Here is a 14,721-nt window from a genome sequence, read left to right on the forward strand (position 1 = left end):
AAGGTTTCTTATTCAGTTGGGAAGGGAGAATAAGGATGGTCGCATAATCCGTTATCTTATCACTTTCGGAATGACAAAAAAACAAAACAACCACCTACCCACCCCAAATTTTTTAACTCCGTCCATTTGCCTTGTGATTTCGTAATTTCGCTTGATAACCTACTTTCACAAGAGAATGAGACAGTCTAAAAAGGATTTCATCCAATCGTTAATCAAAATACAGTAAATCAAGCCAGACACCTTGTCATTAAGGAATAGTGCTTGATGGAGCGTGGGTTTTTTCGCCTTGATCTTTTTTCTGGAACCGAGTGTTGGATGGATATACCAAATGCGGAAGAGCGTGAGATGAGGGCAGCCAATCAACGCAGAGTATTTCGTCAACCCACTCCCTGAACCCCAGGACTGCTTATGGCTTATCTTGCACTTTTCGGACGACTACGGAAAATCACGACCACAGAAAGCTTGATAATTTTCCGTCGGTTGCCGGTTTCATAAGAGTGGCACTAGCCTAAAAAAACCAAAAAAATCATGCTGTCATGCCCTCCTGACTGTTTATGGCATTTCACAATTTTGACATGGACTTTGACTAATCCATAAGCGACAAAGATCTTGCTGTAACAAGAAAAGAAAAAAGAATAACCGTTCCTGCAATAGGGCCTTGGTTAGCCCTTGACTCCTTTTTGATTGGTTCAACCGTGCCTCCTCTTTTTCGATGATTTGTTCATAACTAAAACATGGGAAATATTTTCTTTCCACTTTTGCCAGCTGCAAATCATCATGGAGTAAACTAAGTAAAGTATATAAGCGTTATAGTGTAGGTATCTCACACTTTTTCCACGTGTTCGACGGTATACACTTCATAGGATTTTGTCATGTTCAAAACATTACATCAATCAAAGCCATACGGAAAAAGGGTTACAGATAAACAAAAAAAAGTTAAAAAAATAAAGCATAAAATTGAGGCAAAAGGATAACACTAATGAAACAATAGAAAGAAAAAAAAAAGATAATTTGTAACGTGTCCAATGTTTTGTAAAAATTGATACAATGACATAAATGATACTTATTATCATTTCCCCCTCTGTTTTTTTTTTTATAACGGAATATGGTTTTCAAAAGGAAAAAGAACGACATAGCACAAGAGTAAGGAAAAAAAAAAGGAACAAAAGATAGAATCAAGGAAAAAAAAACGGTATGGATGGAAAACAAAGACCACCATATTATTCATGAGGTTCGTTTTCCACATGTTCATTGTCCATTGGTACATACGGATAGGTCGAGTCTGGTAACGAGAAAAGGCCACCATAATGATCGTGAACCGATGGTACCGATGGTACTGATGGCATCGCGTTGGCCGAAGGGGGATGCATCATGGGGACACGTCCAGTCGTATTGACTCTCCTACTATCCACCGAAGATCGAGCGGACTTTGGTAAAGGTACAGTGTCAGCGGAATATGAAGATGATGATAAAGAACTGGATACTGGATAGAATGATGAATATAAACTAGATTCAAGCACCGGTGAAGGAACACGACCAGGCGCCGTGGCAGCTCGTCGAACCGCAATCGAATGCGCTGTCTGTTGTGCCGGCCCCATTCGCTGATCAAGGAAAAATTTGATGTAATGCAAAAAAAAAAAAAGAAAAATCAAAGAAAACATACAAGAAAAGAACCAAAAACATACGCCAACCAATGATGAGTTTCAAAAACTTTCAAAAAGTAAACTGTGAAAGCATGCTTTCACGAAAAAAAGAAATTGACCTTACCATATCTTGACGTTGCATCAATCCGGGAACGTGGGGCCCCACCATGGGATGCGCCATTTCTTGAGCAGCAGACAAATGCCCACCGATGGAAGGACTGGGAGTCGCGGACGGGAGCAATGACTGCCGTGGCGCCGGTGGTGGTTGCATGGTACATGTGGGAACGTAATGCGACCCTTCGCCGACTTGAGGCGGATCAACAGAGAAAGGAGTGCCTGTAGATGTCAGAGCAGACGCGTTGATAACCGAAAGCCGTTGATAGTGTTGGGCTAAAAGCAGCTTACTCTGATACACCTGTTTGCTCGCGGCGGCAACAGCGGCGGCGGCAGCAGCGGCAGCGTCGTACATATTCTTGACATGCGATCCTCCAGCCAGTTCAAAAAGATCAATACGATCACGACGAGAAGCGCTCGTAATAAGATCTTGGTAATCATCCGTGAACTGATCCAGTTGAATGTCGAGATCGTCGGAAAGCTCGCTCGCATTGATACCTAAGTTGGCAGCTAAAGATTCGATGTTGATCTGCAGATCATCAATATCTTGGGTGATGGCCTGAGCAGATCGCGTGGCGGAATCCAAAGTTTGCGAGAAGTTCAAAATATCTCCCGCCGTTTGCGATTGATGAGGGCTATTGTTAGAATAGGGCGATGAGTGATGTGGTTGAGTTGGTTGCTGATGAGATGGTGGTTGCTGTTGTTGCTTGGCTTGGGGCTGCGGCTGCGGTGGTGCAGGCGGATAGTCCACAGGATGCATAGGAGATTCTGATCTTTGAGATCGTGAACCTGGAGGACGCGAAGCACGCGAAGCAAACGGACTCTGCATTGAGTACAGTGCGCTGGAAATGGAGGAAAATGGCGTTGTCCTCGTCGGCATCGAGGTCGGATACATACCGGTCTTACCCTTTAATGCAGCTAGATTCATACCCACTAATGATGCAGCTTCCTCTATCAATCCTGTCGCCACCTTGGCTGATGATTCTCGTTGCGCGTCTAGAATTGAGAGGAAAAAAAAAGTGTTGGTGAATCAGAAAATGGAGACAAACGATTTCTTTTTTTTTTCATATCATGTTGTTCGTCGGAAAAGACTTTCTATAACGGATGATATAGACTCGTCTCTCTTTTCTTTTCTTTCTTTCTTTTTTTTTTTTTTTTTTTTTTTTGGCCACTCCCTCTTTTTTTTATCATCGTTTTACCGTTCCCACGCAGATAAGAAGGCATACCTGAATGCCCTTCCTCCACAGCCGTCTCTCGATTGAATCGTTGCGACAGGGTAATATACTCGTTCTTTTCTCCCAACATGAATGAACACTGCTTACTTAATTCAATGGAGGCATGCTCGTTGGAGAAAACGGTGGTGAGAAAATGCAGAATCTTTTCAATCACATCTTGATGTTTCTGGTGTTTTTCTCTGGCCGCAAGTGTTTCTTGCCACAGAATCTCGTTATCGCGGTGGAGGTTTTGCAGATCGACGTTGATGTTGCGTTGATGCTTGCGGATCGCGCTAATATCTTTAACAAGCATGCCAAGGTTCACTTTGTTAACATCACCGACTTCTCGATCACGATTACGTTTTCGCGTGACCAAGACGAGCAATTCCGGTTTGCCGCGTTGGAAGTGAGGATTGCTGAATTCCCAAACTTCGTGGTCATTTTCCGACAACAATACGCCTTGTTGAATATGAGGCACCTTGTGGAAATCGTACATGTTCAGTTGTCGAACAAAGGAAGCAAAGGTGTTGTGCTTGTAAAAACGAGGCAAGACTGTTTTTGCAAACGTCTCATGCTTCTCCACTAAGAGGGAAAAGATTCAATTGAAACGTGCGCAGAGTGTCCCAACAGCAAAGCTTATCGGTTGGTTCAAATTGTTTACCAATAAAAGACGCGCCATCGGGAGACCATCGAATGAGATCATCGGTTGAAGGGTCCACGACCATACTATTAAAAGAAAAATGGTAAAAAAAAGGAAAAAAAGAAAAAACATTAATTATCACAGCGAATCAGAACATCCCATAGGCCAAAAAAAGAAAAAGAAAACGAAAAAGAGAACCCCAGTGCGGTTGAAGAAACCAACCGAAAATCAGTGATTTTTCTTATTCCGCTGAGCTTTCATTTCACCCCTTCGCTGTATCAATTTTTTTTTTTTTTGAGGCGCAAAAAAAAATGGGGAAAAAATGACAGCCGACAAATGGAACAAAAAAAGAGAAAAAAAAAATAGCAGCTTGCAAAGATAGACTCACTTGTACAGTTTGTTCAAAAAGGCAGGTACACTTCGAGGCATGGAAAGTCGTGAAGGCATCATATCGGAAGAAGAAAACGCCAAGTCTACAGAATTGGGTAATGGCGATTCTTCATCGCTCGATGCGTCAGCAGGGGAAAGATGGCCGATATCATCGGTGAATGTGCCGGCAACAGATGTGGAGATATTGGGCGTTGGTCCCACGAGAGTGCTTGACTTCTTTCGCTTGCTGGACGGAGGTCGTGCCTGGAAAGGTGATATCGAGGACGATGGGGTTGAGTCGGATGAGCTATTGACCGAAAAGACATTGGGCGATGATTGTTGAGATGCAGACGATGTTGAGGGTGACAGCGAACGCTTCCTTCGGAGGCCCGTGGTGCTGCTTTTGCCCTTGTTGGTACGATGGGATGATTTTCTCATCGTGATAGGGAAAATACAGTCGTCCAGTCTTTGGCGAGTAAGAATACAAGTCGAACCAAAACCACCAGAGAAAAGGAGCCCAGAAATGGTGAACAGTAAAAAAAAAATTTAAAAAACAACAGGAAAAAAAATATAAGCTCAGTGTCATTTTTTTTATTTTGATTTTTTTTACCACTTGGATTCGATGACTCTTCTTTTATTTGACGTCGAAAAATAAGGGAACGGAATAAACGACGCACCGCGGAATAACTCGTACTAGTTGTTGATAGCGTTCACTAGTATGAGTTGATGTTTGTCGGTGAGTGTGAGTCTACCTAGATAAGCGAACGCAGTGAATGGATCGCAAAAACCAACAACTGCCTAATTGTTGTATGGCAAAAAAAAAAGATAGATATCCTCTGTGTGAGAAAATAAAAGTGGATATAAAAATGTGAAAGGGGGAAGGAAGAAAAGGATTTTTTTCAAAAAAAGAAAAATCGCTTTTTTTTCAACCAAATAGCCCATCCCCCACTGATGATGCGGATCCTGGTTTGTCCGAGACTTTTTTTTCCCACTAACCTATATCGAGCCCTTACCCAATGAGGGTCCTGTATTTTCTTCTATAATGGTTTTCGACTGGTTCGATTCACCGTATACTACTTTGGGAAGCTTTACTTGGTGCCATGTTTCTGCATTTTACCATCAAGAGAAACATATTGGATCTTTAGAAATTGATGGAAAAAATTAAAATAAAAAGTTTTCCATGGTGGGACAAATGCTTTTGGCGACCTGAAAAGCCGGGCCCACATTTTTTTTATTACATTTCACGACCCGACTATCCGTGCCGGCCACTATGCTCTTTTGATTCGCTCAAAAGCACCAGTCATCTCTTTTTTAACTTGAATCGCTTTCACAACAGCTCCATATTCGATGGTTTACCGGTTGATGGTAACCTTGTATAGCAAAAAAAAGCTGATTCCCTCGCAAAAACAACACCTACCTGCAAACAGTCGTTTTTTTTTAACTGTGCGCCACTATCCATGGTCCAAATAGAAGTTTGACACTAATTATTAGACAACTACCAATAATGACGAGTCGAACGGAGCATTGGCGCTGTTGTCGGAGCATCACATTCCCCAACAGGAAAAGGGATTCCAAAAGCGGGCTTCTGATTTTTCAAGCCTCATTTGCTACTAACACTAAGTAGAAATATAAACAGGCCATTTTCTGCCTTGTGCTTCTACATGTCAATCGATAACAAGAGATACAAATGAAATCAATGCGTATTAGCATACATAATGCGTCCATGACCTGCACTGATAAACATGATGGTTCATTATACACCTTCCAGTGTGCGAGTTAAGATTTTACGAACAGGGTACTTAAATCTCAGTACCGGTATATATCTACCGTCATGTCCATTGTCCCCACCTATCAACTGGCCTATTCTCGGGTCGCTCTATTTAGACGCTAAATATTCACAGACTGCCACTCACGCATGGTTTTGATTCGACAGGCAAAAGGCTGGCTTGTGATTCTAGGTTTTTATCTTTTTGGAACCCAAAAATGCTCTATCCTCAAGATCCGCGGCTCTAGCCCGTTTTGCCTTTTTTTTTTTTGCGCTAAGCTTCATCTTGTGTGTTACTTTTCAAAGAAAAATGGACCTTCACCAAAAAGCAACCGTGGATTAGCTCAAACATTTCTCCTCTAGCCAATGCAGTACTCACAGCACTGTCAATTGAGAAGAGTATTCCTAATTTAGTACAATTTATTACCAACAGCTGATAGGTCCGTTTGGAACCGAGCTCAAAAAATGCAGCTTTTTCCAAAAGATCGATCGCTGAGATGAAATAAATCGCATTTTGTTTATTGACCATTTCCATATCAAAATACCACAGTCTTGGTTTCGTTGATGACCATCCACGTGGGGTCTACCGAATAGCTATCACCAAAAATACCTGCTGCCATTCAGAAATTTCTGTCGACAAAACTCCGACGGGCTCAATGTGGAGTGCTTTGACCGCATTCTTTAGGTAGCAATATTACATTTGATTTCACTGCACTTTCTACTTGATTGATCAAAGTTTTGACCGGATCTTGCACTACAGTACTACCTGAAGATGGTTATCAAAGTTACTTCTATGAGGCTAGTGCTTTCAAAGGTCCGAGTTCACCGATGTTGAGAATATCATACGGTAGCCGGGTGTTCGGTAGTGAAGTACGCTCAGGTGCCTTAACCGCAGACAGTCAAAGTTGTTCAGTAGCTTCCCTTATATCAATAAATGAAAATTTATCTATACATGTTTACAATTTTGCTGGTTACACTTGAAGAAGGAATTGGATGCTGCGGATTTCTACACGAGGTATTTCCGCAGGTAAATTGCCTTCTGTAAGAACTTGATAATGGAAGTTTTTGACAAAAACCAAACAAACTCCAAAAATTACCGGAAATCTCAAAATTACAGGACACGAATTTGTGATTCCGACTGCCATCTTGAGATAGAGTTACAAACAAATGAGACGGCCAAAATTGCATCTATTTATGACGCGGATGGTGTTGAGCCTTCTTGCAACGGCCGTAAGCGCTCCTTGACTAATTTTTGATGTTTGGTGGATTTACGATGCCATCGGCTTTTCAGGTGTTGCTGCCACTCCATTTCACCATTAAGCACGGCTTCTTCGCCCTTCTCGGTTCTACAAATAGGACACGTGTATTTCTTCCAGTTCAGCACGCGCGAATGGGTACTAAGCATAGAAACATCCAATTATAATTATGACATTATACAACGGTGACAGAACCCGCTTACTCTTGTGCATCTGGTGGGACCGATAACATCGACGCAGCCACCTCACTAAGCTCCACAGGAGCGGGCATGGTATCATTGGACTGGAAAGCTAGAAAGGAAACGCATGAGATTGCTTGTCTATCAACGATCCGGGCCATGCAAATACCTACCTGTAGCTATCTCAATTGCCTTGTCGCGTACACTGCTATCCCACACATCCAAATCTAAACCATCATCAGTCTCTCTTTCCCCTATTTCGTGCAACTTTCTTGATTTTGCTTACTGGTGGCATCCAATAAATATACTTGGACGTCTCCGTTGGAATTTCGCACCGTGGGTAATAGCTTGTTCCGGATCCACTGCACTTGTCTCTTCGCATAACGCCGCGTCGCCGCTTTCATACGCTCTGTACATTCTTGCCGAATTTTATCCAAATCTGGTGCCCATTTCCGTCAGATCCTTATGTCTCCATCGTATGCCGCCGTTTCATTTTGTATGTGATTTTTACCTGAAGATGTGCTGTTGTTTGCCTCCAGGGCCGTAAAGTACGAGTCAAATTCCTTGTAGCCTGTCCCACTCCATTAGCTTGGTCTTTTTACACTTTCGGGATTTTTTCTTTGTTTTCTTACCTATGGCCTGCCATAAGCCTCGTTGATATTTTTCCAAATCTTGTCCCGGCAATCTGACCGAACCGTCGACGACACGTTTCCGCAGTTCTTGGATCTCATCAAACAACCCGGTCTACACCATACTTTATGTCAGTAACAACATCAAGCCCTGTTTTGGCGTTGGTAGATTTTTTTTTTTTTTACCTCGATCATTTTATCCACTCGTTCATCCAATCGAGGATTCAATTTGACAGGATCGGCATACAGCCAGAAAATTAACGATTTGTATCTATCATTCATTGTATGAATGTGATAAGATAATAAGAAAGATGTCACTTTTGGTTTTGTCTCTCTCCTTACTTTGCTGGTAAGCCGTGCCTTTTCAATTGTTCCTGTTGTTCCTTGATAATTTCGCCTTGAGGCTTTCCAGTGTCATGAAATATCTAGACAAGACAGCTGTGGTCAGCCGACGGCCGTTATTTGTAAGGGGGTGATTTTTTTTTTTTTTTTTTTTTTTTTTTTTTTTACTTTCAAGCTTCGAATAATTTTTCGACGATCGGAAGGATTCCACTTGTTGGCCATAACAGGATCGACTTTACAAAGCTGGGCGTATAGTTCACTGGTCAGGACGTTGTCGAATTCAGAATATCGTTCAGGCGAAGGACTGCGTCTTGGTGATTCGCTTTTGCTCAACGTATTTTGCCAGATCAATGATTGAATGTAATAATTGGTACCACCCACCACCACAGGAAGCTGCTGTTCGGATGTTAATTTGTCTATCTACAATTCCAAAAAAAAATTAATGCATCGTGTCTTTTCCTTATTCTTTTTTTTCATTTTCTTTTTGGAATGAACATACGCATAATGCCGCATCACGTTCAAAATCAGTGACATTATATTCTTTCTCGGGATCCAGAAAATCCATCAAATGATGCGGAACCCCTTGTCTTTCAATGGCGGGCATTTTGTTGGAGATAATGTCCAGGCCTTTGTATACCTAACGTGATCCAGACATCAGTGACACGCCCATGAGCTCATAAAACCGTCAAGCGTACCTGCATTGAATCGGCATTGATGACTTGACCTCTTAATGCTTTACACAGTTCCACTCCCAGTTGCGATTTTCCTACACCCGTGGTGCCTATGACAGCGGCTATTTTTTGCATGGTTCGAATATGGAGCAGGAATGGTCACAAGACACTGAAAATGAGCACAAGCGAAAAAAAAAATAAAGGCCCCAAATCGCTGACAGAAATAAGAAAAAAAAATAGCTAAAAAAGCGGGGTTTCATGCCTTGTTCACTTTTGTGCCAGGCAGCAGTAAGACAATGAGCACGAATCCGATCAAAAGCATACTGAGGCATCAGAACCAGTCTCATACACACTCGCCCAGCACTACCGTTACGACCACTTCTTCGCCATCTTGGTTCACTCGACTTCAGAACAGAATTTATGCAGCTGAAGATACTTCATTACCACTCATACCGAGACAGGAACTCAAACGAGTCACCTTTTCTCTTGGAAAACTCACCACGACATACCCTCTTTACCCTCACGACGACTCAGATGAACCTCTTGTACCAACCATTCGATCATGCATATGCTCATCACCTGACCTGAGTACCAATGACCACAACCGCAACTTGGCCCAGTTCTACGAATGGGCTTGTCGAATGCGGGAAGAACCGATTCTCTACCGATTCCTCGATTATATGCGACATGACCGGTGAGCCTTTTTCCTTCTTTTTCTCCTCTTTCTGTGCAGATGACAACATTACTCAATGAGGATAAGAAAAAAAGGATTTCGCCATTGACTGCAATTGATTTATCCAACAAACCACTCACGGATGGTCAAGTGGGGCCGATTGCCGATATATTGACTCTCAATTTCGGCCTTGAATCGCTGAACCTTTCCTATTGTGATTTGGATGATAGGGTAAAAAAAATATTAAATCACACTGAAACAGGATGCATGGCAAAAAGTGTGCACATGGCTTATTGTTTTTTTTTCCAGTCATTACGCTTGCTATTGAATAGTTTGCTGATTTCTGATACAGTGTCTGAATTGCAATTGGCGCATAATGCACTCAAACCAAATGGCTACAAATACATCGCCATTTATATCAAGGAGGTAATAATTCTTGGTATGCGCCAAGCTATTGTATCTCATCGCTCATATTTTGTTGGTTTTTTTTTTCCGGATTCTGTTCTAGTCGAAATCGATCCAAAATCTGAATTTGTCATACAACGTGATTGAAAAGAAATCAGCACAGTATCTTTCGAATGGCATTGCGAGTGCTTCGTCGCTTCGCCATCTTACGCTAGATCACTGCTCTTTCAAGTCGACGGCGGCATTGGAAGTTCTGGCGGAAGGTATAAATCGAGCGCCGTGTGTGCACTCAATCTCATTATGCAGCGATCGTATCACCCATCATGCAGCCGCGTCCCTGGGTCTGATGCTTGTCAATCCCCATGAATTTGAATTGCGCTGGGATCCCATCCACCACCGTTTCCAGGGTTTACAGCATCTTGATCTATCAAACAACAATTTGCAATATGCGCTAGCCCAATTATGTGAAGCGTTAAAGGAGACTCGCTCTCTAACCGACCTCAACCTGTCCAACTGTCGCATTCAAAGTGATGGCTGCGCTATGCTTGCCGAGTCTTTGGTAAGCTTATGGTTTTGATCACTGATACTGTCGCTTTTTCTACCTTGATTATCTGATCGCTTCTCTTTTTAACACATCAGATGTTGAATCGAAGTTTACAGGAACTCAATCTTTCCAAGAACCCCCTATTCAAGGGATCGCATCAAGGGGTACGTTGATGGCTGTGCGTTGCTGACTGTGAGCGTGTTGTAAATTTACGCCTTTTTCTTTTGTGGCACAGTCTGAAGGGTTGAAAACGGCGTTGGCTTGCAATCGGTTTCTGAGTAATCTCATTTTGGCCGACACGGGGATGGATTCTGCCGCCGCCATTGCGGTCGCCGAAAGCTTACCGGAGAACATGACGTTATCCCGTCTGGACCTATCAACGAATGTAAATATTAGCATGGCCGGCATCTTGGCCCTGTCCATCTCTGTCAAAATGAACCAAACCCTGACATTTTTGGATATCAGTATTCCTGTAAGCATAACCCAAATCCTCATAGAGCGGTGGATCCAGTGATACTAAATTTTACTTGTAGCCAAACGACGATGAGTTGGCGAAATTGCAAAACGACATTGTGGCCGTGTGCACAACCAATATGTTACGAAAAGTAGAAACCCAATCTGCAGAAGAAGCATCCAGTCACCGTGTTCCCAATGTCACTTCGTCCGCTTCCACCGCTTCCTCTTCCATCTCTTCAACGTCGGCGAAATCGCGCCATATTCCCGCTCTACGGCAAGATTCCTTGACGTACGAAAAATATCCATCTAACAAACCAACCACCGATGACAATGCCAAAGTTTCCATCGTATGTTCTCTGTGAAAAATTCGTCACTGTAGACGCCCTCACTCCCAAAGTTTTAACCCTTGTCACCCTCCGTTTTTTCATAGTCCTATCCATTTTCAGAGATCCCGTTGTTGGATGATACCAGTGTTTAAATTATTCATCTTGTTTTTATCTCTTTTTCTCATTGCTAACTCGTTGAATATCGGTCTTTATATTTATAAATCCTTATACTATCCCACGTTTCCTGTTCTTTGCTGCAGAACCCTTGGGTTGGCAGAAAAAAAAATGCAGAAAAACTCAGATACAGAATGGAAATAAGATCGTCACTGATTTTGCTCTCAAGTGACAGCTTGGGGCAGACTCTCACTCACCCGATACGCCATCTAATCGACATGCTTGCCGCCAAAATTAGACATCCGTCCCATCGATGGGGATTGCGAATGTTAGCAACCGCGTCTACGACTTTAGGCACTGAACGTCTGTCGCGATTGCGCAATGTCATGTCACAACCGGAATATCAACTCGATGCCTTGTAAGCCTTTGTAAAGATGAATAACTTGACAGACACCGAGTTTTGCTCAAATTGACGAGTCTCTGTTGTTGTTGTTGTTTTATTAGCGTAGTTCCTTCAGAAGATGCCCATCAGGTAGATGACCACCAGCTTTATATCAACGCACAAAGACACACGTGAGCTTATCAGAATTGACTGCGGCCAAAAAAAAAGAGTGAATACACTGCAGAGTGTGACAATAGACGTGCATGGATTTCAGGGTTTACCGGATCAGCAGGTAAGTAGGGCACCGAAAAAATGAGATTATATGCACTTCACTGACCCATGGCGCCATTTTAAAGGCTGTGCTGTGATTTCACAAACCAATGCGGCGTTATTTACGGATGGACGCTATTTCTTGCAAGCCTCACAGGAATTGAGCAACGATTGGGAACTGAAAAAACAAGGTTTACCTGGTGTTCCGACGTGGCAAGAGTACCTTGTAAAGGTACGGTTATATGCGTCGTCTTTGCATCGATTCATATTTTGACTTTTTTTTTTTTCATAGGATCTACCTCGTGGGTCCCACATAGGCGTCGATCCATCGGTGATCACTGTAGGTAGGTTGGGACCGATCAAATAAATCATGCCAATGAGAAAACCGCCCACTGACTTGTTCGCCCCAGACAATGGTCAAGCGCTAGAGCGGGAATTGGGGGCGGTGGGGTCCCGACTGGTACCTGTGGAGAAGAATTTGGTGGATGTCATTCGATCGGATCGGCCAAGTCGTCCAGCTCACACTATCCACGTGCACGATGTGAAATATGCAGGCAAATCACACCAAGCCAAGATTAAGCAATTGAGAAAAGAGTTGAATGAAAAATCGTCTGATGGCACTGTGGTATCGGCCCTGGATGAAATTGCCTGGTTACTGAATCTGCGCGGATCAGATATCCACTGTTGCCCGATATTTTTCGGTTACTGCGTTGTTACGCAACAAGAAGCCGTACTCTATTTGGATCCTCAGCAGCAACTCACTAATGACGTCGCATCCCACCTGCAAACAGCAGGTGTACATGTTCGTCCTTATTCCCAGATTTTCCATGATTTACCACACTATCATGGACGCTTTCTGCTTGATCCAAAATTGACAAGCTTGTCGGTAGCACAAGCCTTGGGCAACGTAAGTATCTCGATTTATGGTATCAAAGGAATTGAATCAAAATAGTGTCTCGGAAAAAACTGACCCGATACAAAGGATCGTGTTGATTACGCGCCTTCTCCGATTACATTGGCGAAAGCTATCAAGAACGACGCTGAACTGCAGGGGATGCGCGCGTCCCACTTGCGGGATGCGGTGGCGGTGAGCCAGCATTTTGCATGGTTAGAGAATGCCTTGGTTCATAAGCGCCAAGTGATCCGAGAAGCTGAAGCCGCCGATCATTTGGAAAGCATGCGCAAACAACAGGAGGAATATGTTGGGTTGGCATTTGATACCATTGCTGCCACGGGGCCTAATGGCGCCATCATCCATTATTCACCTGGTTCTTTTGATTCGGCGGTCATTGATCCCAAACAAATCTACTTGTGTGATTCGGGCGCACAATACAAGGATGGTACAACGGATATCACTCGGACGTATTTATTCGATGGCGAACCGACGGCGTTCCAAACTTTTGCATTCACAAAGGTCTTGCAGTCGCACATGGCTCTCGATCAGGCAGTATTCCCTCAAGGCACCACCGGTAAAGAAAATGCTTTAGCATTTATTACGATATTGTTAAGCGTCAATATATTAAACAAATTTGAATCCAGGCTATCAGCTGGATCCAATTGCTCGCCAGCCGATGTGGCAAGAGGGTTTGGATTTCAGACACGGCACGGGCCATGGCGTTGGGGCCTATTTGAATGTTCACGAAGGACCTCACGGAATCGGCAGCCGGGCCAGCTACAACGAGATTCCTTTACAGGAAGGAATGATTGTGACCAATGGTAGGCAAATGAGATCAATGACGAAAGCCAACAAGGTTTCTTATCAAAATCTTGGCATCATAGAACCGGGTTATTACGAAGATGGCCAGTTTGGAATTCGAATAGAAAATGTACTCGCGGTGCAAAAAGCGCCTACAAAGTACCAGTATGGTGATCAACCGTATCTGGGATTTGAGCACTTGACATGGGTTCCTTTGGGACGTCGATTGCTAGACACGAATGTGCTAACTTGTCAAGACAAAGCATGGATCAACCGGTATCATCAAGCCTGTCGTGAAAAGTTGGAACCGCTACTTGGACACGATACCGCCACATTATCCTGGCTTGTAAAAGAAACAGAACCCATCTAAAACCGTGGTAGCATGCCACACACACTTTTTTTCTTATCATCCCCCATGATCCTCGTATTTAGGGCGCTCCAATAGAGAAACTTTGATACATTTGATACATTTGAATCTATAATCAAAAGATGATTGTATAAACCCCGTGCAATTATTATGCTATTTGTAGCCAGCCGTTTACATCTAGCAAGTTGACGCCCGCCTTTTTTTTTTTTGTTCCGGGGCCAGAAACATGAGGCTATCTTTTGCAGCTATCGACATTTTCAAGGTACATGCAGATTATTAGGTCATCTTGGACCAACGCCGAATCATGTAAGCTTGGTGTTACCATACGGTTTATCTGTAATTCATTGATCCATGGAACTTACGCGCGAAGGCACAATATGCTCGGTACACAATTGATAATGCGACCAATCAGATTACAAGATGCTTAGCACGGGCGACTATTCCGGAATCATTGGAATACTTTTTATGGTCAACAAGAACATACGCACCAAAATCTGTACGTGCAGCATTGAAACAAACTAGCCACGAACCAAAATGGATATTCAGTTACGGAGTGAGAGCGGAGTTGAGCACATTTTGCTCGTTTTTGAACTACAGGTCAAACATCAAAGCCGTCCAAGCATGACTTGAATTCGTGACCCAAACCTTCCTGGCAATGCCCGTAGC

At 43.1% G+C, this 14,721-nt stretch overlaps 4 protein-coding genes across 4 annotated transcripts; 2 read left to right on the top strand and 2 right to left on the bottom strand.

The window, feature by feature from the left end:
• Positions 1-800: 800 nt before the first annotated feature.
• BYT42DRAFT_519212 (uncharacterized protein) lies at positions 801-4,866 on the bottom strand. The gene is made up of 6 exons (XM_051565257.1): positions 4,591-4,866; positions 4,000-4,446; positions 3,633-3,697; positions 2,984-3,553; positions 1,768-2,753; positions 801-1,601 (listed from the first exon to the last, which is right to left on the bottom strand). The coding sequence occupies exons 2-6, from the start codon at positions 4,416-4,418 to the stop codon at positions 1,221-1,223; spliced, it is 2,421 nt and encodes an 806-aa protein (XP_051421150.1). The 5' UTR covers positions 4,419-4,446; positions 4,591-4,866; the 3' UTR covers positions 801-1,220.
• Positions 4,867-6,476: 1,610 nt separating this feature from the next.
• Positions 6,477-9,047, bottom strand: BYT42DRAFT_578959 (IPP transferase-domain-containing protein). The gene is made up of 11 exons (XM_051569337.1): positions 8,847-9,047; positions 8,651-8,788; positions 8,320-8,571; positions 8,152-8,234; positions 7,996-8,080; positions 7,813-7,924; positions 7,692-7,751; positions 7,467-7,619; positions 7,354-7,407; positions 7,205-7,292; positions 6,477-7,142 (listed from the first exon to the last, which is right to left on the bottom strand). The coding sequence occupies exons 1-11, from the start codon at positions 8,955-8,957 to the stop codon at positions 6,938-6,940; spliced, it is 1,341 nt and encodes a 446-aa protein (XP_051421151.1). The 5' UTR covers positions 8,958-9,047; the 3' UTR covers positions 6,477-6,937.
• A 71-nt stretch (positions 9,048-9,118) lies between these two features.
• Positions 9,119-11,378, top strand: BYT42DRAFT_616214 (uncharacterized protein; the record flags this gene model as incomplete). Its single annotated transcript, XM_051572042.1, has 9 exons — positions 9,119-9,516; positions 9,591-9,726; positions 9,805-9,921; positions 10,004-10,163; positions 10,230-10,459; positions 10,540-10,608; positions 10,680-10,916; positions 10,978-11,247; positions 11,331-11,378. 9 exons carry the CDS (start codon positions 9,119-9,121, stop codon positions 11,376-11,378), a joined length of 1,665 nt encoding a protein of 554 aa, XP_051421152.1.
• Positions 11,379-11,666: 288 nt separating this feature from the next.
• BYT42DRAFT_594846 (peptidase M24, structural domain-containing protein) lies at positions 11,667-14,058 on the top strand (the record flags this gene model as incomplete). The annotated part of the gene is made up of 9 exons (XM_051570802.1): positions 11,667-11,758; positions 11,845-11,872; positions 11,951-12,014; positions 12,079-12,224; positions 12,285-12,336; positions 12,403-12,899; positions 12,975-13,461; positions 13,532-13,708; positions 13,772-14,058. 9 exons carry the CDS (start codon positions 11,667-11,669, stop codon positions 14,056-14,058), a joined length of 1,830 nt encoding a protein of 609 aa, XP_051421153.1.
• Between the last annotated feature and the right edge of the window lie 663 nt (positions 14,059-14,721).

The sequence above is a fragment of the Radiomyces spectabilis genome (assembly GCF_025331425.1).
Source record: "Radiomyces spectabilis strain NRRL 2753 chromosome Unknown BYT42scaffold_10, whole genome shotgun sequence".
Lineage (NCBI taxonomy): Eukaryota > Fungi > Mucoromycota > Mucoromycetes > Mucorales > Radiomycetaceae > Radiomyces > Radiomyces spectabilis.